This window comes from Apostichopus japonicus, chromosome 8, assembly GCF_037975245.1.
Source record: "Apostichopus japonicus isolate 1M-3 chromosome 8, ASM3797524v1, whole genome shotgun sequence".
NCBI classification, from domain to species: domain Eukaryota; kingdom Metazoa; phylum Echinodermata; class Holothuroidea; order Aspidochirotida; family Stichopodidae; genus Apostichopus; species Apostichopus japonicus.
Window position 1 is genome coordinate 36187961 of NC_092568.1, and position 26024 is coordinate 36213984.

General features: G+C 36.6%; 2 protein-coding genes across 5 annotated transcripts in view; one reads left to right on the forward strand and one right to left on the reverse strand.

Moving 5' to 3' along the window:
• LOC139971884 (ubiquitin-ribosomal protein eS31 fusion protein) overlaps nucleotides 1–26024 on the forward strand; it is a 205163-nt gene that overhangs the window by 11293 nt on the left and 167846 nt on the right. The window lies entirely within an intron of this gene.
• The window catches only part of LOC139971861 (uncharacterized), a 43286-nt gene continuing 24721 nt past the window's right edge, over nucleotides 7460–26024 (reverse strand). For all 4 annotated transcript variants that reach the window (XM_071978641.1, XM_071978640.1, XM_071978642.1 and 1 more), the window contains 7 exons: nucleotides 24927–25120; nucleotides 24007–24223; nucleotides 22731–22923; nucleotides 21417–21502; nucleotides 20933–21025; nucleotides 18961–19004; nucleotides 7460–16734 (listed from right to left, as the gene is read on the reverse strand). In XM_071978641.1, coding sequence (XP_071834742.1) covers nucleotides 16668–16734; nucleotides 18961–19004; nucleotides 20933–21025; nucleotides 21417–21502; nucleotides 22731–22923; nucleotides 24007–24223; nucleotides 24927–25120 — 894 coding nt within the window. In that variant the 3' untranslated portion in view covers nucleotides 7460–16667. The remainder of the gene's footprint in view (nucleotides 16735–18960; nucleotides 19005–20932; nucleotides 21026–21416; nucleotides 21503–22730; nucleotides 22924–24006; nucleotides 24224–24926; nucleotides 25121–26024) is intronic.

Genomic DNA, 26024 nt, shown 5'->3' on the forward strand with positions numbered 1-26024 from the left:
ACTGAATACCACAATATGATCATCTAACGAAGTAAGAAAGATTATCGACGCTGATAACAAATCGGTAGGAAAAGCCTTGTCAGAGATGAGAGTCTAACGTTACATCGTTTATTGCAATGGAAGCTATTAGCCTTCCTTGAATGTTTAGAAGAATGATGGCAATGTTTTTGGCGAGCAAGACCATTTAGTTTATATTATTGTAAATCTCTCTTTTTTTCAACCTCAAATCTTTAAAGGGTAGGTATAGGCCTAATGCGATACTTATTCCCTCGGCAAAAGAAAATCGGATATGTGTCTGTTTTTTGAAAATATTGAAAGCCAGCCGTTATGTGGCTCATTTTGTATAGCCCCTCTTTCTGTTTTCATGCTTTGTTGTTCTTGTTTTGTGTGTTTATGTGTTTGTTTGTTTTGACTTACGTTATTTACTTGTTAAAGGTAAACTGTGTTGATAGGCTATAGAAAGTTTAATGTCAAACCTCAACTAATCTCGTTTACAAGCTCTTACCTGTAATCTGCAGAAGTGAAGTACGAGTACGCCAGCATGAGCACGACATAGATAGATGGATGGATGGGCGGATGGACGGACGGACGGCTGGACGGATGGACGGCTGGACCGATGGACGGTTAGACGGATGGACGCATGGATGCATGGACGGTTGGACGGATGGACGGATGGACGGATGGACGGATGGCCGGATGGACGGATGGACGGATGGACGGGTGGCCGGATGGACGGATGGAGAGATGGCCGGATGGACGGATGGACGGATGGCCGGATGGCCGGATGGACGGATGGCCGGATGGACGGATGGACGGATGGAGAGATGGACGGATGGACGGATAGATACTGTGGTGTTACGTCATACGTAAAGGGAAGATCAATGCAATAACGAATGGCCAGGCTCTTTAATAACCCAAACGTGTGAAATCCTATACACGAGAATTCAAAGTTAACTAGTTGTGACTTCGTTTAAGTATTATAGCTTAAGGAAATACAAGCCAAATCTAGGTCTAGATATTAAGCGGACTGAGTCATCTTTAAGTACATGTGACTGAACATGCCTTCTGTTATAATTGGTTTTAATGTATTTGGTCTCCTCGTCAAATGATTAAATTACCAAACAATACAAGATAAGACAACACAGTTATTTCAATTTGACTTTCATGTAAACATATTATCGGGTTAAATCATTTTTGACAGAGCTTTTGGCATATATTCTTTGATCATGTATAGTATCTGTTCCCTTCCAGGTAATCCGTGACGTAACAACGTAATAATGATACGGGTTATAATCTCGATGCAACTGAGGTGGACTGGGGTTAAGAGTGGATCAGTAATAAAGTCGTTTGGTTTTCTTGCCCAGGCTATATCTTGGGTGACTTTTCTTTAAAACAAAAAAAAAGATCTTTGAAGAAGCGGAGAGGCAATGCGGTCATGCATGAGACTAGTACATGACAGAATAAGTAGAGTACAAGGAAGACTTCCATTGAGTAGCCTACCATGGTACTCAATGGAATTGTACTTGAATCCTAAGTTCTCAGCGCGAGTAGTAGTATTTTAATCTTGCAGTATAATATCTATACAATGGATTTAAAAAAAATGATGCAATGTAGAAGAGAGTACGAGAAGAGGTAACTGTTCTAACATACGACTTACTGAAGTGGTTATTAGTATGTGTTAAATACGTGACGCTGCAACTGGGTGGGGGGGATTATGTTGCTTTGTACGTCTACAGTAGTTCCTCCTCTAACCCCCCAACCCCTCTGTCTCTCTCTACCACTCGCCAAACAATGATAACAATAATAATAATAATATAAGTTGAAAGTAAATGCATGGTTAAAATTATGCAACTTGCACCATCAATAGCCCTGCACCAACAATCACATCATATTTGTTTACATTTGTTTACTTGTATGTTTGTTTATTAAATAAGGAAGACTTCGGCTGAATTTGTGTACAAACAAGGTTGGACGGGCTTTGATACTACGTAACTATGTCAAACTATAAAGAAAAAAAACGTTACAAATAATGCAAATTGTCAGAATTATGATTTTCCTGTGTTTAATGTTATATGACAAAGGCCCCGGACGAACACACACACATATATATATAGGCTATATATATATATATATATATATAGGCTATATATATATATATAGGCTATATATATATATATAGGCTATATATATATAGGCTATATATATAGGCTATATATATATATAGGCTATATGGCTATATATATATAGGCTATATATATATATATATATTATCTATTGTGCTTGTTTTCGATAATAATTGGGTATTAAAAATATGAACTTGAAACTCAAAACGCTGCATTTAAGATTTCCTGAAATCCATTCTCTGAAGCTATTCTGGTTATAGCTTATGAACATGGAATGTGGTCCGGGGCTGAAAAGGTTTAAGTCGGTGAGTATGGGGGGGGGGTGAGAGGGGGATCGATGGGCAGTGTTTTAGACATGTGATTTTGATTTTAGAGTGCAAACTGTAAACCAACTAAAAATTGCCCGACTATATGGAATCACCGTACATTCGGTACCAACAATACCAATATTTGAGTCAATCAATATAGAGGGCACCTTTTATCTACATAAACATTTTATCCTTCTTTTCTTTTCCTTATTTATTTGTCCAAAAAAATGTGCACTTTTTTCAAATTACAAAAGGATATTTCTTTATTACCAAATTGAGGCACTTACGTTCAATTCCCGTTCTTTAAAGTATTTATTTACGTTGTCAATATTTCCTTGTAATCTGTTAACAAATTAGACTTTCTCTCATCCGTTCATACCTATGTTCCACCTTACGCTCCTTTCCATGGAAACGTGCTACAGCAGTATCGTAGAAATATCATCACAAGCACGCATGCCCGGGTGGAAAGGAGACTGGGGGACAGACTTTGGGGGTGTATCGCCGATAAGCATTAGAAATTAGTTGAGTTTTTTTGCCAAGCCAGTCATGGTGAACGCAGGATTTTTCGGAGGGTACAGGTGGGGCGAAAGGTCAGAGTTAGTAGATATAGAAATGATTAACAGAAACATCGATGCATAAGAAAATATCGATAAAATTGTATGGAATGCTCACGCGCCAAGTCTGCTAAACACTCGTTCTCTGTATTTACCAGCTTAACCATACTGATGTTTGTAGCAGAGTTTTAGGCAGGGCCGGGTCCGAAAACACCTTCCTCCCCCTACCCTCTCCCATCCCCCATCCCACCCAGCCCGCCTGCATGTGCCCCTGTGTACTTATTGAAACAGTACATCATGCTGTAGGAATTACAACTAGTTACACATCAAATTTTAATTCTGATGAGACTTGAAAGCAATTGCACACGTTTTCAAGTAAGTCGTTACAGCACGAGGACTGCAGATAGGATAAAGCAACGTATTTCAGTTCATAAATCTCTACTGTCTAATCCCTAATCCCGCTCCCCTCCCTTCACACTTTTCCCTATTCACCTTCTACTCTCCACCCTGTCCTTTTCCTGCCCCTACCTCCTCCCCTACCTCTCCTACTACCTCTACCTTCTCCCCTACCTTCTCCCCTGACCCTACCTCCCCCCACCCCTACCTCTCCTACTATAGCCCCCCTATACCCTCCTCCCCCTGCCTTCTCCCCTATCTCCTCCCCCTACCTCCTCCTCCTACCTTCCCCCCTACTCTCCCCTCACCGATGTCTCACTCTTTCCTTTCCCCCTACGCATTGAAATAGTAAGGCTACTCCACAAAGACCATGGGAATCATACTTATTTATCATTGTGGATGCCCTTCGGAAAAGGTCCTTCGGGAAAAGGTCACGTACAGACTGACAGACACACATACACAAGAATAACTGGTCTTTTTATTTTTCCTAATTCATCATGCAAAGCTACCGTAACAGCAGAAGACGACAAACAAAAGTTAAATGAAGCAAACGATTCATCGCCTCTACTATAGCCAAGACTCTGTATATAACTATCACCTCTCAGTTGGAATTCGCTCCATTGACCTTAAGCATAGTTTGGAAGAAGAAGAACTTCCCATCAGTTGAAAAGGATTTGTACTCAGCGCGATCTATATAATCGTGTTTGCTTTAAAAACATTCTACCCTTTGCAAATCGGAGCCGGACTGGATCAGATCACACGTTACAGGTAACAGAGGATGTCGAAGATCTCTATACGGAGAGCCAAAAATCTCATGGTTAGTGACAGAAGCCATAACACTGATGTGGCTAATACATCAAAAGCAAAAACTATACAGAAGCGATTTCATGGTGACGTTTCCATATCAGTTGGTGTTGGTCTTCTCATTTCGAATCTTAAGGGAGGAAAATGACTTTGGTATGTTGCACATCCAAACAAGATGGGCATTTTGAAAGATTGGGCCATAAACAATGGCTAATGAGCCGCGTGTCTTATCTGGTGTGCCTGTCAGAACAAACTCAACAAACCGAAAAATAGTGCAACTTATTATATACGAATGCGCTTTGGTATCACCGGCTACTTGACAAGGCAAAAAAAAAATGAGAGAAAGAGAGATAATCTTTTACGTATAGAAGAATATTAGAATGGAATTAATCACTAAATGTCACGGGATTAAGGTTAAGGTTTTTATTAAATATGATATTGAACCGATTCATGTTGACTTTATTAAAATGATGTTTGATATAGAAAACATCTGTTCATATAGTTTGTACTGATAAGGAAGGGGAATTCATTTACAATTTTCAGCTTTTCAATATATATTTATGTATATAGGCCTAATTGACAAATTAAACAGAAGCTTAAATATAATTGTAAGTTTTCTAAAATATTCTGAGAAATAAGGCCTCAGAACAAACAATAAAAAAACATCGCACAATTGAGGATGAGATGGTAACATTCATTCACTAATCTCCCAATCTCTTGAAGTTCCTTTAGAACTTTAAAACATATCGTAGCATATAAAGATTTAGAACGGTTTTTGACAGGCTTGTGTAACTAACCGCCGATAATTATGGTGTTGTAGTTACGTGTTGTGATTACATGACGAACCTTTGGGTGTTAGAGTATCCCTGTTTGTATTTGTTTGTTTGTATTTCAGTGTTTGCAGCAGTGCCACGTTAACACCCTTTGGAGCCATAATGCACAATATCCTTGAAAGCACTCCCCCCCCCCCCCGCCCCACCTTCCTTGCAGATTTATTACTTTTTGCTGGCACAACCTAAATATAGAAAGTTATGCGTCTTGCCTGGAATTATTCACATAGGCGCTTTGATCTTGGGGCCCTTGACCTTGGGGGCCTCTTGGCCGCAGGGACCCTGGAAAACTTGCCTCATATGCCTATTTTGTAATCAGCCACAAATGTGAAAAAATTAATGACAAGGAACCCTTGCCGAATTTATACATACAGAATAAGAAAGATTTCTACATGAAACAGACCAGGTTTGCTTAGTTGTAAGGGAAGAAAGAGTTTACGTAAATTTTAATTCCTCATAATTTTCCGAAAAGCAAAATCGTACTGCATAATTATAAAAGCAGCCCTATATTTATGTTTTGGTCGCTCAATTGAAAAGAATATTATAACATTAAACTATTGCAATCTCTTCTATAGTTCTCCACCTCCTCCTCTCTCTCTCTCTCTCTCCACCTCTCACACACACAGTCCCTCTTCCCTATGGCATATCTTGCACGCATTAAAGATTAATATTACTGTTCTCTTTCAAACGATTTCGTCAACACTAGAACGGAAATGAATCTTTATCAGTCTAGAAAACAAAATATGAAAACAAAACGGGGAGCTGTGAATTTCCATTTGGTGTGCGAGGTAATTGATTAACTGCAGTCATGCATTCCTGGTGATCAAGAATAATTGAGTTGTGTTTTTCCTTGCTTTTTTTTCTTTCTCCATCTATCTCTCTCTCTCTCTCTTTTTAAAAACTAAGTCTATTGGTAAAACTATCATTTCAGGTCTAGTTACGACAGTATAGTAACTGTATAATGTATGTATTCTATGGACATCTGTGGGTGATGGTAGTCTAGCTATAATTTAATCTAGCCGATTGCTACATATTTACAAATGGGCACTAAAGAGTGGATGACTGTGTGAAAGTTAACAATACGTTGATATAGTTATTCTAAATGATGATGGTAACGAAGGACGATGACAAAAAAAAATCAGTTTATTTGAGATGTTTTTCATAATATTTTCCTTTTTCCTCAGATTATATAACAAAGCAGGTAATTAGCTAGACCAATGACATCTCATCTCCAATCAACATTTCATAGTTTATTGTTATTTATTCTATTGTAATTTTGCCCAATTTCTGCTTACCACAACTATGAAGAGGTACCTGACCAATGTCAAGTAATAAGGGAAAACTCGTTAATTAGCCGTTCATTAAACCTCATTAGGTGAAAAACAAAACCTGCAGGGTAGTGGCTTGATTATTTACAAACTTATTGTGGAGTAATAGTCGAAAGGTTTGGTGAAACTGGCGACTACTCGCGAAAAGATATTTTAAGTTGATAATATAGTGAAGACGCCCAAATGTGTCTGCAAGGGTTCACATTTACATTCAATGATATTCGGCTCATAATACATCGAACTTATATTTCATTCAAAGAGGCAATTTTGGTAAGCATATGGTAATTATTTGACATTTTGCCTTTTCTGACGGTTTTGACACTCCAATTTATTACCGCACCTTAATGATTATTAACCTAGACATGGCAAGCTTCGGTGAGAAATTTAAAAAAAAATGTTTTGAACGTTGCTTTAAATGCACGTTTAAACCTGTTTTAACCTAACTGACCATTATTTAACTTTCTAGCATATAGGCGGCCATATTGCTGACCTGCGGGTATGTTGCGTAAGAGTTACAATACTATTTATCATTCGAAAGATTAAATTTACTTTGAGTTAAAAGATCAGTCTCTTCAAAACATATATCAAACAAACTGCTTATACTCTCAATGTCTACCAAACTTCCACACATATATGTAAAGTTTATTTTGCATAAAAGAATTGGGACGAATATTGTTACGCGCAGCAAGAGATTAAGATAAATGCTGGCTAGTTGCATAATTTGTGAATGGAAAGAAAAAAAAATGATTCGAAAGCGTTATCTGTTCATAATTTCTAGTATCACATCCGAAGAAAGTAATCGATTTTTGTGTTCATATTTTATCAAGCTTAAATGTAAAGGACCAGTATTATAATGACCTTAGAACATCACGATGGGAGCACATGACGAATATGTCATTGAAAGTGTGACGTCATCGGAAGTCCCCGATTAATCGTGTCAAATACCAATTGACACGCATGATGGGAAAATAATGAAAACTTATGGTCAGGAAATAAAAACATGACATTGAAAAACTTTTCACATACATCATAAACTCTCTCTCTCTCTTTCGTCTCCTCAATTTTTTCTTTAATCAAAACAAAATGAACAAAAAAACAAAACCAAACAAGAATGTGTATCGTTTGATAATTACTGTTTTATTGAAACCGAAACTCCACTTCATTCACTGAGAACTGATTATGTACAGATTAAGATATAGTATAGTACACCGTTAATAAAAGTGAAATTTTCAGACCTGACTACTATGTGAAAAGAAATCAAAGATAGCATTCAAAATTATACTAGTCTCGTAGCACAAACCTTTGGCGATTTTACATTATTGATATAATATTAATATTAATATAAATATATATATATATATCTATTTATATATATATATATATTTATATATATATATATATATATATATATATATATACACATACATATATATATATATATATATATATATATATATATATATATATATATATATATATATATATCACCTTCAAACTATATAAGAATTACAATGGCACACAATGGTGTAAAACAAAAGGAACACGGCGCAATTTTGTAAAAGTTTTAAATAAAAAAGAAGTCGGGTTGTATAAGTTGTAACCCATTACCCTATCTACCGAAGACAGTTTAAATAAATTAAAAGTGAGAGAAAACATACATGGAGAAAAAATTCACACACGGCGTGTTGGTACTATATACCCTGCATCTATCTATCTAATTCACGGTAGATTAACAAGATTAGTTTTACATTTTCTACATACAAAATGCTCGTATATACGTCTTATCATTTTATAGTGTTAAGAGGTATACAAATTAACCATTTAAAACAGGACGAACCCGTGTTTGCTTTGAGGAAACGAACAAAGGGACACAATAAGGAGATTAAAGCGACATTCTACGTTTGGTGGGCAAAGTTTACCGAGTAGCCCTAAGAAACTAAGATAACATTTAATTAATCGTAACTACGAAGACAAAATCTAGAATCAGCCAGTTGGGACAATTTCCTAATGCTAATACCTCTCTAAACTGTACTCAAATATCATGCTCTCAAAGCACTGGTATTGTCAGTACAAACAGTTCCTAACCTTGATCTGATAGAAACATGATATTCATACTGCTCGTATTTACAATACGAGTGCCCTGAAGCGGGATATACGCTACAGTATAGAAAAAAAATTGTCCCAACTGGGTGTCTAGAATTGTTCACCAAATGAATATTCATGAGCACGTATAATAAATGCTTCCATTCGGATCTCAATACTTCGTCGCATGAACAATTCTAGTTTAAATGAAATGATGATACATACATACACTAAAACGAGAATTAACTTGTCAGACTAAATGAGCTACAGAGCTATTGGGAATTTAGTACATGGAAACAAGTACTGAAACAATTAAAAGGAAATTATCGGAACTGGAAAAGACGACTTGGATCTCTAACTGAAGTCTGTATATATACCGACCAGAAAGAAACAACACAATTTATTACCACTGCAGAGCAAGGGTCAGATCATAAAAAAAAAAAGTTTGTTCCCTCAAGGTTAGTAGTGACATAAACAAAAACCTTGAGAGAGGCATTCCTAGCATTATAAAGACGGAACGCTTAAACCACACAGCTGGATAGACATAAGTACGGATGCGTAAATCAATACTGCAGTGTTCGAAAGGAAAAGAAAAACATAAAAACAGAGAAAGACACAGAGATAGAGAGCGAGTGAATGAATGAAAAGATTAAAAAAAATCATACTGTACTGGTTGCCAATGCTAGATCGTATACTTTTTAATGTACTTCCTTCTTTCAAACTGTGATTGGATGTGTTCTATACTTGAGTTACCGTGTCAGAAAAATTTAATAGAAAAAACGAGTTTATGGGACATTTTAAGACCCCCACTTCAGACGTTTTACAAACGCAATTGAGAGAAGGGATATACAGTTGACCTACAAACCACAAAAAAAAAAACACAAGTGTTGTTTACTACATCACGTGCGGGTTGAAGAATTCATCGGAGGAAGACTGCTTTAAAGATGATACTGATACATCATACATAACAAGAAATGACACATCTGTTGTATTAATTTATGAATGCATAAAACTGAGACGGTTGTAAGACCATACATTTGTTATATATGACATTATCACTGGTGGGTCAGTAACACCTATATACTCTAAGAGGCGTCGTTCGAGTTAAGAAACAACATCACAGTTTCCTGGCATACGAGTCTGACTGAAATTCGTGCAAAAAGACATCATTTACGTTTATAGTCCACGTATATTTAACGCACAGCCTTTGTCATACTGTGTAGATACTAAACTTCCATCACAGTGAAATAAATTTATAGCTTGATTCAGTCATATTTCATTGCAAATCACACCAACACACACAAAAAGGAATCTTAACTTTCCAACATTTTCCGGTTACCGTTTTGCATGTTGTATACATGGTATATGACAGGGTGTTTGTGCAAACAAAAAACTAGAATCATTTAGCCAGTATTGTTAGCCATTAATTCGGTGGGGATGGGGGGGGGGGGGGGAGTGCTGTGTAAGTTTGGTCAATTATTGCTATCATTTTTTTACGTATCTAGTACTCCCTAGGTCTGTTTTCAATGGAGACCTAACGGTAAAAAAAAAATAAAAGCCAGCATACATACAAAACACACTGTAAATTGACATCGACCTAATACCTGAGATTTAAGTCCTCGTATAGGTAAAGCAATGTAATATTTTACATACGATATGCATGCCTGTATAGACACATTTACACACACACTAACAAACTTATGGATATGAGTGAACTCAGCAAAAGATGAAACGACATGTGTTCTCTTTGCCTGATGTTACGTTTCAATTGTTCGATCACTCTCCATATACGCAGCCATACAGGACTCGATATTTAAAGTAAGCGTGTATTACTTAATTATCTTATAGGCTATGCTTGCATTGCATGTGCATGGTATAGCGATTTGTTTATGATTGCCAGAAAAAAAGGGAGATATAGGTTTACATCGAAATTTATGGAATATATTCATTAAAAAAAACATGGAAAAGCGCATTCAGCGATGAATCTGAATTTTAAATATTAAATCAAAAGAGAAAATCTATATTTCCATTCAATCAATATCTATAATAGGCTATTGGGTCACTGGATGTCACCGGCATGTTTCTCTTTGAAGCAATGTGTGCTTTTCAAAATATGGTATATAATGTAGGTTAACATTGTATGTTAACACGCGAAAACCTTATTATACATGAACAGATGATCAAATATGAACATTATCTGCCAGGTGTTGTTAATCATATATGTCATGCTTAATGGAACAAGAAAAAATACATATTAAGTTTTTTTTTCTGTATAGTCAAAAAAAAATTCTCATATTTTGTACCTTAAGTGGGTTGACGTCGAGCCAATTTAATTCAACCTATGAAGCTATAACGCTATAAACCTAATTCATGTCAACTAAATTCATCGTTATTACACAACACCGTGTGTGTGTGTGTGGGGGGGGGGGGGGGGAGTGGGCATCATTTTGGATCCGGCAGACACCATTTAAGTTTAATAAGTCTTATCGTGCGTCACTGTAAAAGCAACATACCCGGCGACTGATCCCATAGCTGAGGATACAGTCACGCACTTACTATGTTGTTATTGTAATGTATATGTTGTTTTACACACTGAGAAATTTGAGAGTGGGAACGTGTATTACATAAAGGCGTTGGTCTGAACATGCGGATAACGCATTACTTGAATAACCATGTTTACGGTCGTTAGTTTTGAAATTCATAAAAACAGAGATCACATTCATTTTTTCATGACCACGTAAAAATGACATCGCTGGTCACATGTCCGGCGGGACCGAAGGTATGTTATCTCATTACAAAAGGGCACGTTATAGCAGCTTATTGAATTGAATTTACAACTTTGTCGACGCTATTCAATACTTAAATCCCAATGGCCGGGAGCTTATCCCTTCCCCTGGCGATTAAAGTCTCACCCCCCCCCCAACCGCACGGACAGACAGAATATTACGTACAATAATACGTGTACTGTGCATAAATATTTTAAAATGTAGTTGCGGTTGAAAATTAATCAACATTGTTTCAAAAGTTGCAAAATACAGCACCAATTTGAATTGAAAAAGTTGCTAATTACATGAAGGTTCATACTAATATGGAAAAGTGTTCGGCCGAGATAAAAACATGTTGGGAATCGAATGGAATCGGTAATAACTTGCTCATTTACATTCATTTGGTTAAAAAAAAAAAGAAAAAAAAAAGACCTACGAGGAGTTTGTGATAAGTTTGACAAATTACAATCATACTTTGTTCTATGCAAAGTAGGTATTGTAAGAAAATGCCCTAACGAACGCAAAAAAGTTGTGTGTTCAAAAATGGACGTTGTTGTACAATTTGTGGTCCTAAGTGTCACACATTCTAGGGGTACATCAGTACCACCGACAATAACGCGAACTTCATCATAACAAGCAGCACATCACTATACAAAAGGCCGAAGAAATAAGGCAAGATATCACCTTCACGTTACCAAACCAGACTTTTTTCTTCTTCTATATTTAACGTTACGCGAATTGCGTGCAACATTGCACTCTCAACGATCAATATGTGTCATTGTAAACCAAAAACTTGTTGGATTTTTGTTATTCCTTGTTTTGCTTTTTCCATTTGTCTAAAGAGGAGACCAATGTAACCAAACGCATTGATTTCTTGTAGGAAGATGTGGAACAATTATATCCTTGAAAGAGTGGAAACTGACCAGTTGGAATTACTGACTACTAAATAACATATCTGATGGGATCCAAATACAAACAAAACAATAAATACTACAAATATATAAATAATAATAATAATGTGAAGACCACAATAAACCATATAATCGAGAGGTAAGTCGGTCATCTTTGATTGCAGAGTAAGAAAACCACACAAACAGTTACATGACATCTGTAAGCTGCTATACTGCTCCTGATAACAATAATAATCATAATAATAATAATCATAATAATAATGGAGATATGCTCATGATTGCTTACAGAGGCAGACATGTAGAACCCTTGTCGTTATAGGTATCATCTGTCACCTGCAAAGGTTTCACACAGAATAAAAAAATAACCGGCCACAATTAATCTACAGATGGTAGGTCTAACAGACTGGAGGGACAAAGGGTACCCTAGGGACATATCAACGAGATGAAAGATGCACGATAAACAGAACGAAGAGAAGGAAGCTCGAGGTACGTCCACTGGAGGATAATCAACCTCTCAGACAAGATGGAATTCCTATCAATGATATCTTCTTTAGCTATAGTCAGATGGCAGGGGAGTGGGGTGGGGTGAGTGGGGTGGGGGGAGGAATAATACCACAAGGTCAGATAGATGGTTCTGTACAAGTCATACAAGGAAGATGAGCGATTAATAACTATATCTTGGAGTAGAGTTGATGCTTTCGTGGACCTTCGCTTCATGATCTCTTTTGTCAGTCAATGCTGTATTAAAACAGAGCTTTTGCATAGTAAATTTTACACAGAGACATTATCAGGGAATAATTTTACCCAGCATCGCATCGCAAACTGCTATGCAAAGTGGTCAATGCAAGTTATACAAGAGCAGTAATGATGTATAGTAGTTTTCTACACAGGAACTATACTATTGACTGAGAGATAAAACTCAGAGCCTTCGAAAGTGCTACACTAAACTCTGAACACTAAATAATTCCCTGATTATGCCACACAAGATATGACAGCATAGCTTGAGACATTAAAAATACACATCTAGTGACTCAAAGAAGACTGTGCACCCCACCCCCCCCTTCCCCCCGACCTAATTCAGTGACTTGACTCACGGTAGGATATATTACTGGCAATGACTCAACTCTATATCGTAAAATCAAGTTATTCCTCACAACCTTGAAAGCTACATGAACTACTAATGGCAACGGTGCTTGTAGTCCTAATTAAATGTATTTACAATTAATGTATACACACGTAGACATTCACAGCTTAAAGAGCTTATTCCAAGCTTCTAATGTAAACCCACACATAAGAGTACAAAGGTAAGGCACACACAAGATTCTACACAATCTCTGAAAAAAAAAAAACACCCAGATATTACCTTTACAGGGTCACCCTACCTACTACCAAATATTGTATTTTCATTTTTTCAAATCATTAAATTAATACAGACAGAGATATAACAGTTAACGATTGTTCTCCTGAAATATACAAAATATCAACAACATTGTGACATAACTATTCTCTTCTAGATTCAGAATGAAATGTTGCTGCCATTTCTTTTCCTTCCTTTTTTCTTTTGTTTTGAGGGGTGGGGTGGGGGTGGGGGAGGAGAGAGGGTGCAGTGGGGAGTTCCAGCATAATGGGTAACTGGGCAACTATCTTCATCAATTTGACAAAAAACCAAAAATTCATCCATTATTGGTACTTTCAGTCTACAAAGAATTCTGTACTTCCTTTCACATTCTCTTAATACTTAACGAGTCTTTCTCAATGAGGATTCTTAATTTCTTTCATAACTATGGTTCTTTACTGTAAAAAGTATCACATCGGTATCAACCCTCAAGGTGTGTAACACAATGCATACTGACTTGCACCACTAGTTGAGCAACAAAGCCAGAGACCCGGCGACAAAAAAAAACGTATCTTCGACTATTTTGTTTAAAAATATCAGGCACGAGGGGGATTAGAAATAGAATCGTATATTAAAAGACGTCCCTGAAACTGCATAATCTAATAATAAATGTGCGATAGTCCCTGAGAGACTGGCTTCTTTTTTCCCTTCGGGCATCTGTCGACTGCCGTGTCGTGGTAATAAATAAAAATTTTGTACAGTGAGGAAAGAGATACATTTACAAAACAACTGAACATTTAAAAAAAAGACTCCATGGATGTATTAAAACAAAAAATGGTTATATAAATGTAAGTGGAATTGATTGCACCTAACTGACTTTATTTAACAATGTGACAATTCTTACATAATAATGTACATATTTGTACATTAAATTAAATTTGTATATTTGAAATTAAATGGAAATTTTCAAAAAAATAACTGGCAAGGTTTTTGTTGTTGTTGATTTTATTTTACTCCTTTTTTTTCATATCTGTAGGTATGAGAGCATGACTTTCTACTGATTTAACATGCTCCAATTATTTTACAAATGGTATTTTTTTTATTGCAAAAGGCACTGAAAGTATCTTTTTCTTGAAAAAAAAATGAAGGTTTTCTAAAAAAACCTGTCTGTAAAAACGTCTAGGTTTGTTTCTGGTTTACCCCTCTCTAAAGAGATGGGGACTCACACACACCCCATGCAATTCAACAAATTATTCCAAATTATTCCACTATCCAAATAATTTGACCTGCAAACCGCATTGTGTGATCTAAGGAACTTTTCAAGTTCATGTACTTCAACCTACAAGTTCTTTGTTTAGTTTAAAATTAAATTGCACAACCATGAGTAGGCCTTTAAGATGCCAAATTTACAACCTTACACACTTTAACAACAATGCATTAAAAAAGTATGAAAAAAAAACTGATCATCTATTTGATGCCAAGGCTTACTGTCAACAGTCTCACAGTATCCTGGTTCACTTTATCAGTGAAGCAAACCTTCGATGTAGATTCTAATTATCACAGTTAGTTGCACTACATGGGTGAAATGTTACTCAAGCTGAGGGAATTAAACAGTTATGTCTTCTTCTTTTGTGCTAAATCTATTTAAACAGCACCAGTGATGCCACTGGCATCTATTTGCCAGAAATGTTTGAACAAATGCCACCCTGAAGGTTACAAAGATGTTTAACATGCGGTCTAAATTTACACTCAGAACCATGACCATCAAATGAGACGAGGCTACCAGGAATAAAAGAAAAATACAACAACGAAATAGTTAAGTTTGTAGGGCAAGTGCTAGTTAATACATGAACAAAACGTGAAGCAGGTTTAGTGATATTTACAACAGTCCGCAGGGGTGGGATGTATCACACTTGTCATTTTGAGACACTAGAATAAAATGATTAATACTCAATATAGTCCATCGTGTGAAAGCCAGGTATGGGATACTAATCAATCAAGAGGATTGATGGGGTAACATCTATTTGAATGAAGCTTTGTATCATGTTGACCAAGTCACAGCCAGGTATTGGATACTAATCAATCAAGGATATTGATGCGGTAACAACTATTTAAATGTAGCTTTGTATCATGTTGACCAAGTCATGTGATAGCCAGGTATGGGATACTAATCAATCAAGGAGATTGATGTGGTAACATATATTTGAATGTAGCTTTGTATCATGTTGACCAAGTCATGTGATAGCCAGGTATGGGATACTAATCAATCAAGGATATTGATGCAGTTACATTCATTTGAATGTAGCTTTGTATCATGTTGACCAAGTCATGTGATAGCCAGGTATTGGATACTAATCAATCAAGGAGATTGATGCTGTTACATTTATTTGAATGTAGCTTTGTATCATGTTGACCAAGTCATGTGATAGCCAGGTATGGGCTACTAATCAATCAAGGAGATTGATGGGGTAACATCTATTTGAATGTAGCTTTGTATCATGTTGACCAAGTCATGTGATAGCCAGGTATGGGATACTCATCAATCAAGGAGATTGATGCAGTAACATCCATTTGAATGAAGCTTTGTATCATGTTGACCAAGTCATGTGATAGCTAGGTATGGGATACTAATCAATCAAGGATATCAATACAGCTACATCCATTTGAATGAAGCTTTGTATCATGTTGACCAAGTCATGTGATAGCCAGGTGTTGGATACTAATCAATCAAGGATATCAATACAGCTACATCCATTTGAATGAAGCTTTGTATCATGTTGACCAAGTCATAGCCAGGTATGGGATACTAATCAATCAAGGAGATCAATACAGCTACTTCTATTTGAATGTGACTTTGTAGTATTCAGTTTCATTCTCTTTCATGTTTATGGGCTCTTTCATGTTTCAGACTTCAACGTGCTGCACACCTACGTAATATCATCATTAATAGTGTGATTTGGTATTAGCTTACAGTCTCAAATGACATCATCAGATACCTGTATCTCTCATACCATCCAGTAAGTATGTGAATGCCAGATTGTGGCAATATGGAAGACAGCTTTAAGATGTCATCCAAAAAATCACTCAACAGATACCACCCTGAGAATGAACACCTACTGTACACACGTCTGACGGAGATTAACCGTCTCCAGGTCTGTGAGAAGCTGAGCTGTTGATAAAGCCACGCTGCCCTGAGAAAGAATCCTCTTAGTATTCCTTGGCTATAGATGTCAGCTGGATGTAATGTGTTTAGCTTCTTCCAGTTGTTGCTGTAGCAATGTCACAGTGCCTTGATACCTGTCATCAAGAGAAGCAAAGTACGTTCTTTATATTAAGTCCATTTTTACGGTGTCTCAGCCCCCCTCCCAGCCCCCCTCCCAAATCAATCTCCTCTACTGATCGTTTCGGTCAAGATGTTCTGATGTGCAACGACACCCCCTCTAATCCCAGTTCCTCTGGTGATCATTTAATGTAAACTGGATGTGCAAAATTATCCAAACATCTTTCAATGTTAAACATTGTAAAATATGCCTGTAATTTTTCTTATCTATTTTTTCTGTGTGACAGACTTTGAATAAAGTTGTTCTTTATTTTCAACTGTTGAGTAGCAAGTCCATTCATTTCTGGCTATAGGGTGTAACTTTTCAAAGGACATTTGGATGCTCTGATAACATTACTTTAGGCTAATTCTCCTGTGAGGTATTTGTGTTATTACATTTATACCAACAACAGAACCTCATTAATGAAACTACCACACGCTCCTGTCACATGTTAGGTATTAATGTTATTGCATTTATACCAACAACAGAACCTCATTAATGAAACTACCACACGCCGCTGTAACATGTAAGGTATTAATGTTATTGCATTTATACCGACAGTTGAAAATCATTAATGAAACTACACTTCATCAGGACATATAAGGTATCAATGTATTAAACATTGCAGGAGGGGGTAGGGGAAACCAACATGAAATATCATCCAATTATCTTAAGTTTGATTCATCACAAAAAAACAATAAAACACACAAAACAGGGAAACAGTACTTTGTGAGCCAACACAAAGACATCATATCCAGCAATAATACATTTTATTTACACTAAAAGTCTTTTTTTTTGTTCTGATGAGAAATAACCAAAACATGTCTGCTTCCAACAAATCAATTTTGACGTTACAAGTTGTCTCTCACTATAATGAAGAAAAATTTGCTTTTGCTAGTCATGATATATGATTTGTATCTTGTAAAGGCTTACAGAAACTAACAGCCTCGATGGTTTGTCTAGACTAAATTATTTATTACTGCTACTGTAGAACAAATCTCTTTAACAAAACCAGCAAACTTGTTTACAATGCCAAGATTCATGTCAACAAGGTAGGCTAAAAAAATTAAGCTGTTTATGTTTGGCCAATTAGTTTCCTAATATCACTGAGCTTTGAATCTTAAGCAAACGTCACTAGTTGTTTGTTTTTTTATTTTTTATTTACAGATCTATAATGTACACAAGGGAATGTACAGTTAGATTGACTGTCAAATGGCAACACGGAATATTTCTAGAAAATGGTGCTGTTAATTTTGAGCACTGAAAGGCAAAAAGAAAGAGGCAACATGATAATTCCTGTTCTGATTCAAGCACGAAAATGAAGTTTATGTCGACAAGCAAACATTTTTTTGATGAGAGCAGATAAATGAGTGATGATATTATCAGGGCAGATCAGCTGCAATAAAGTGGCTATATGTTGTCTTTACAATCTGCAGTTGTGAAACATTTCTACTCATGAGAAGGGAACACACCTTCTTTAATACCAAACACATGTATAATCTGGATAACTGGATTTGATAGTATGTTAAATTCATATCAAACACTCCAAATGTATCAAATTTCAATCACAATTGAAAAGGGACAGATATTCAAAGGCATTAATTTATATAAACATTGCAGTTTGTCCCCATAATTCACCACTTTCTGTTAATTTAATTTAATGTTTTGCTTTTGCTGTTGTTTTTTTTTTTGGTCTCATTTGTTAAAATCTTCATTACCAGGCCTTCCCTTCAAATTCAAATTTCGATCTCTCCAGGGTGTTTTTCTTTCCTTTTTTTCCCGTTTTTTTCCTTCCTTTTTTAAGCACACAAACGCAGAATACCAATCTGAGAAACATTGACCTGGTTCTTTTCCCCTCACCATGATTTATGTCACTCACAGAGTATGGAACGACCATTTACACTTTTGGAATTCCACTCTGTACAAACCATACATCAACACCTCACTTGTCAAAGTACTAGCACCAATCTCACATCCACTCTATGTGCTTAACTCGGCAAAAACCCTCTTCTCAAGAGACGAGGAGAGACTATATACCGCCAGGGTTTCTTTTTTTTTATTTCAAGATATTTCATTTTGTTGAAAGCATTGTCTCTCTCTCTCTTTCTCTTTCTTTCTTTTCCTCTTTTTCATTTGTTTTAATTTCTCTGGTTTCTTCTCTTATTTTAACTCTAAAAAAAAAAACGGGAAATTTTTTCCTTACTTCAAGTATCTTTCGTTGATCCTCTCCTTTTCAATTTGAAGTTCCTGTCGATGTGGAAGATAAAAAACAACCAGAAATCAGAGTAGAGTGAAAAAGTGTTTCTCTTGTCGGCAGAATGAATTGTGAAGTGATCATTGGGTTTTATGGTTAGGCAATCATTCATTCCTCGATAACGACCATGAAAGGGGGGGGGGGGGAGGGGAGAGGCCTCGTTTGTGTTGGCAAAGCTTTTTTTAACCCTGGAAGCAACTGCGTTGTAATCTATCACTCGTCATATTCTTCCTTTTAGCATTCTTAGAATCACCTGGACAGAGATAATCGCTGACCAGCGACGGGAGAACTATCAACACAAACAGTTTTATCGGTTTAATCAAACAATCACAGATATAAACATAGACCTTAATTGTAAAAGGGAAATCAAATGGTAATGTAGGTGATTTAAGACAAAAAGGGGGGAAAGGGTGGGGGGATATTTGTATTCTTAGAATCACCTGGATTAATTGTAATGGGAGGGAGGGAGGGAGGGAGGGAGGGAGGGAGGGAGGGAGGGAGGGAGGGAGGGAGGGAGGGAGGGAGGGAGGGAGGGAGGGAGGGAGGGAGGGAGGGAGGGAGGGAGGGAGGGAGGGAGGGAGGGAGGGAGGGAGGGAGGGAGGGAGGGAGGGAGGGAGGGAGGGAGGGAGGGAGGGAGGGAGGGAGGGAGGGAGGGAGGGAGGGAGGGAGGGAGGGAGGGAGGGAGGGAGGGAGGGAGGGAGGGAGGGAGGGAGGGAGGGAGGGAGGGAGGGAGGGAGGGAGGGAGGGAGGGAGGGAGGGAGGGAGGGAGGGAGGGAGGGAGGGAGGGAGGGAGGGAGGGAGGGAGGGAGGGAGGGAGGGAGGGAGGGAGGGAGGGAGGGAGGGAGGGAGGGAGGGAGGGAGGAAGGGAGGGAGGAAGGAACGGAGGGAGGAACGGAGGGAGGAACGGAGGGAGGAACGGAGGGAGGGACTTAGATGAACTTTATAGAAGATACCAGAGCTGTCATTTGTATTACTTAATGTACTCATGAACCCTCTCCAAATATTACAATTTTATCATCACATTAGATCAAGGTGAAGATTTAGAAACTAATCACTTCTTTCTTGGGAATTTTCAACAATTCTTTAGTAACAACATTGATCTACACCTCTCTTTAGTTAACCTCAAAGCTCATACTTTGTGGCGAGGTTTAACAAACATGCCCCAAATTCGGATTTTCTAGCAAAACAAATACAATGAGAAATCAATTACAAGAAGATATGAAATATAAACTCTCATCGGTTTATTTCGTTTGCAGGAATTCTAGCTAAAAAACTGGGCACATTTTATTTCAGCATTTTGTAACTTTTTCTTTGCTTTTCTTTTTAAGAGGGAAAGTTATAATGATTCATGAAGCAGTAAAATGTGGGTTCATGAACTAATAAACCTCAATTTTGTTACAGGAAAAAGGTGTGCATTAGTATTTGAAACTCTACAAGATTTGTTAACTAGCAGGGCACCATCTTATAGGTTTGAATATGCAGGCTGTAATGGTATTGCATATACCTACCCAGTTAGGAGTGCAGGGGGGTGGCACTTCAAAGTAAAGGAGTGCAATATTTGGGGGCCCCACAACACAGGTAATGCAAACTGGTGTCAGGGGTGCCAGTGCGAGGGCGGGGGATAAAACTGAAATCGGCATAATTTCTAATGGAGGTATACAAGTAAATAAACTACTGTTAGTCCAAAAGGTGTGTATCTTCTTCTACTAGGGTCAATTGTCTTTTGTTTTTTGACAAATACCAGCAGATTAACCACAGTGTTTGAGCAAAGAAGAAATACATTTGTCCAGATCGAATTAAAAATATGCATGAATGCCTTCCGGTCAATTAAATTAATAATTGAGTAATTTTGCAATAAAATTATAAAATGCAATAATTAATAAGTAATTATAAATGGATGAAGCCTTAACGGCAAAGTTACCTGTAGTCTGTCCAGGTCCTGAGTGAGAGATGGACCGTCCAGAGTTGAGATATCTGGAAATGCTAACGTAGACTGTTCCATGAGGCTTGCGCTCTAAAGAAACAATCAAAGGGAACTTTTCAAAGAAAGTGCAACCTTTGCGGGTAAATGACAGAAAATACTCATGTGCACTCCTCTATTTTCGAACTATTTGAAGGATGACTTATGACAATAAAACAACTTTATTTCGTCAAAATCAAATATCCATTACTTATTCTAAATTAATGGACTGTTCTTTAATGTTTTTTCTTCAATTTTTTTTACTTATTCACAATTTGGACATGCAGAGTCATATGAGAAGTATGATGCAGTAAGTAAACAATGAAAACAGAAAAAGATATTTAAGATATGACATTCATTTGATTGATTGAAGGAAAGAAACATGAATTAAACTCGAAATAATTCTCTACATTTTTTCTCTGAAAATGCAAAGTGACCAACTCACCTTTCCAATGTGTGCCTCGAGACTAGCGACCTGCCTTTGCAGAGAAGACACCTCTTGACTCCTCTCCAAGTTTTTAATTTCTAAATCTAGAATAAAGAGACCAAAACAACTGCTCAAAATTATAAGCACAGTGTTGCATTTCATTTGCTAGTATCACACAACCCTTGGTTACAGCGACACCTACGATGTAAGCAAGGGCAGTGTCCACTAACAACAAAGTCTGTACATGTTTCAGAAGCAAGATTTATAAATTCTCCAAATGTATTATCAACAAAGCTGAACCCTTTGAAAGTCTTTATAAACAAACCAGAACATCTGTCACCACTGAACATATTTGGTTTCAATTATTCTGCACTGCAATTTTTTAATAAAGTATTTTTAAAACAGTTTTTGGCATTTTTTTTTGGGCAAAAATGCAATTTTTTAATAAACTTCACAAGACCTCGGTGAAGACTCTGAAAACTCGGGCACTACATACCAACTTTAAAGTCATTTTGTTTCCTTTCTTTTTGTTGTTGCAGAAAGTATAATACTACTTAATGACACAATGACATTGTAATCACATTAATGTTACATAAACAACATACAACTAAGCTTGTGGTCTTGGCATAGCAGATGACGATGTGTACGGGTAAATGTTAATTTGATGAACTCGTGGACAAAACTCAAAAGGTCGATGACAGTAAAAGTAGAAATAGTAAAGGTAGATAGCAGTACCCTGGGATTGACTTTGCCAGGGTGAAAAAATAAAGTTGTGTTTTCATAAATATACATTGCAAGGTACAACCGATGGAACATACATAAATCACTCTGGTTTCATAAATCTCATCGGGTGAATTATTCTCAGATCATGAACGGTTTACGCTACGCCAAACACCTATAACAACTAAAACACAACACACAACTTGAATCAAAGCTTATTGTGTTTCAGTTTTTAACACTAAAGAAATCCTAAATTTCTACACAAAAGTTGTAAAAAAAAAGTCAAAATGAGACAGATTAGGAGAAACCTAGCTTTTACATAGTAAATTTCAATTCACATGTATTTTATCATATCACAAAACAGACTGCCTTTTCAAGAAAAATGCAAGTGTTGCATAAATGATACCAGTATTTTTGTGGTTAAAGCTTGCTTGAAAGAGACAGACGCTATATTGGCAACACAACCAGGTTCCTTTATATACAATACACATTGCAGCATAGGTCTGTCAGGCAACCAAACTGGACAGGTGTAAAATAAAGAATGTTATCATCGATATGTTATCAAACTTCTTTTTCTTTCTTTTTTTTTCCTGAAAATGTAATCAAACTTGCCTCTTTTGGACACTGCGAGCTGTTGTAAAATGTCTTCCTGTTTTTCAAAGTCGCTCTCAATCATAGATTTCTCCAGATGGTGGCTTTGAAGATTGTCTTCTGCTTCCGCACGAATACGATTTAATTCCGACTTGAGCTTCTTCCTCTTCAAGATCAAACTCCTCATTTCTTCCTTTGCCCACTGCAACTTTGTCTATTTTTGGGGGGGGGAGGGGGGTGGGAGAAAAAAATTGAATAAATTAAAAATGTTTCATCTTGACTTAAGTTTTACAGTTAACTTATAACCTTGCATGCCTCATAATTTATATCAATTAAAGTATCAATAGTTTCAAGAAACCAAAAAGGGAACCTTTTCCCAGAAAAGACACAAATTATGGCATATGCTAAAATGGTAGGCTTGACAATACTACACATGGTAAATGAGAGAAACCCATCTTTGCTATGAATTTCGATAGTACTACAGGTGTCTGGTGTTCTGATATTAACACTGCATTTTATGTTGGGCTCAGACATGCATGACTCAAGAATTATATCCATACATAATTGAAAATCCTTCGGTTTGACGCAGAGATATTTCTCAGACAAATATTTAGAGATTTATCGACCATTTAATCTAATCAAGTAAATTTTGAATCTCAGATTTTTTTCTTTTTTTATTATTATTTCAAATTGTCAATCATAAGTATACAATGATGTGTATTTATTACTTTAGTCAAAACAATTTCACTAGTAGTGTAATGTTGTTGTGTTTTTAACTTTAGAGTAAAATATATATTATTTTCTCAGATTCCTGGTCTATCCTTTAATGGTAATGTATGGTACAATAGAAAAATGGAGCAAATTCAAATTTTGAACTTCCATATAACAAGTTCAAGGTTTTTCTGTTTCAGGACTACATTCTAAGTTACTTTCACAGGTTCTGAGGAAACTTGACCTAAAAGTAATTATTTAAAATGTTACTATCCAAAATAAATACCACAATTTAAAGAGTGGTGGCTAGTATCTGACATTTCTCAAATCTCTGAGGTGCATTCCAGAGTCACTTCAAACAGTCACAATTCCAATAGATAAAATCACAATGTACCCTATTATCAGAGTGAGGCATATATATACGGATCAGGGAGCTGCTACTCTCTTAGAGTAGCAGCTCCCTGTATGGATATAGCCGGAGGAAAGAGCATTTCCTTCCTATCTATCCTTAACAGACAAAGAACATTTCCTATGGATATTTGCTAGCAAAGATATGGATAACTGGGTGTAAGAATGACTTTTATACCTTAAGGTCAGCTAGCCATCTATCCGGGTGACCCTCCAATTGTGATTTTGATGGTGATTTGCATAATAAAAGAGTTTCCTCTGATGACTCTTGACAAATCACTGCCAAGAGAGCATCGACTTCCTTCGCTATACCTCTCAGACAACTTTCGTAATCTATCTGCTGTTTGTCGCAAGTCTCTTGTAACACTTGAATTTGATTATTCAGATGAGATGCCCTGAAAGAAAAAAATGGAAAATGACAGTGAAAAGGTCCATCAGTCTGTTTTGTCATGTTGTTAAAGGTATATATATATATACATATACAACATACACGCTATGACAATGTTACAAGAAGCCTATCAACATTAATTCAATCAAAGTTTTAATTCCCCCCACCCCTTTTTTAAACTTATTTAACAATGAAAGGTGAACTCTCATCAGGGTTATCCCTTAGCTCTTACCTGTGTATCCCCCTACCTCTTGTCCTCATAATCTCTACATGTTATCATATCAGTTATCCCCTATTGTTTATCCCCAGCATGTTATCCTTACCTGTTATCCCATCCCTGTTATTTACTTATCTTATATGTTATCCCTACTTTTTATCCCGTACCTGTTATTCATAATCCCCTACTTGTGACCTCTCCATGTTATCCCCTCCCTGTTATCCCTACTTGTTATTGTATCAGGTATCCCTGACGTGTTACCCCTACTCGTTACCCCTACTTGTTATGCCCTACCTGTTATCCCCTCTCCATTTCCCCCTCTCCATTATCCTTACTTGTTATTGTATAAGTTATCCCCTACTTATTACCCCTACCTGTTATCCCCTACTTGTTACCCCCTACCTGTTATCCCCTACTAGTTACCCCTTCTTGTACCCCTACCTGTTATCCCCTACTTGTACCCCTACCTGTTAACCCTTACTTGTACCCCTACCTGTTATCCCCTACTTCATTCAGTTGTAGCTGGCCTTCATAGCTTGCTCTCATCCTATCATATCGCCTCTTCAGTTTACTATTTTCTGTTTCTATTTTCGTTAACTCTTCTTGCCTGCTTTCGAAGTCATCTTTACATCTGTCCAACTGTTTTCTGAGTGACTTGCAATTGGCCCTCTGTTCGGCAACTTCAATCTAGAAGACGGAAACACAAAACCAAGCTATCTGGTAAGAACAACCACATGACTGACATAAAAAATGTTGGACATCAGTTTCATCTTTTGATGAACGAAAACCTTTCTATGCATAACTATAAAATAAAAATGATAACAAGAATTGCATGTAAGGAAATCTGATGAATATGACTTATAGTTTTCATGTATTAGTTTAAATCATCTTAATCAAATATCAGGAGAAAACTTTGCATTAACTTACACCTTACAAAATGTTTAAATAAATTTAATCAACCTTCTAGTAGCACAGCTGTCACTCTACTAATATTTTCCATTCTGAGTTAGTAGTAATTTTCTTCTCAATTACCCTTAAAACACTTAAATTACGTACCTCTTAGAGATTGGCAAAGCATAAAACTTTCTTGTGAGTAATTAGAAATATCTCCTTTCTAAACTAAAAAGTTTGTGGCCTCAGAAAATTAGGTACACACTATTAATATACTACACTATAAATACAAATAGAAAATCAGAAATTTTCAAGGGTCTTGACCATTTTACATCATCATTTCAAAAAAGCAAAAACAGTGGCTAGTCAAGCAAATGAAATAAACCAGTGTTGTACTCAAATATCTAATTAACTATCAATGATTTATCAGAGGCAAAAAAAGCTATGTTAAAGTAAACCAATTGTAAAAAGGCTACATTGATCCCCTAACAAGCTTCAGGCGAAACCAAAATTCAGTAAGGTGACATTTTCTAGGCTGAACATTTCATTTCATTTATTTGTTTCTTCACAATATAAATACAGAGAAATTAACTAAGTGATAAAACATGTCAACAACAGGGAAAATTGTGAAAGGAAGCACTCCAAAAAACCCAGAGGGCTTGTCATTAATTTGAGACTATGTCTAAGACTTTTGGAAATA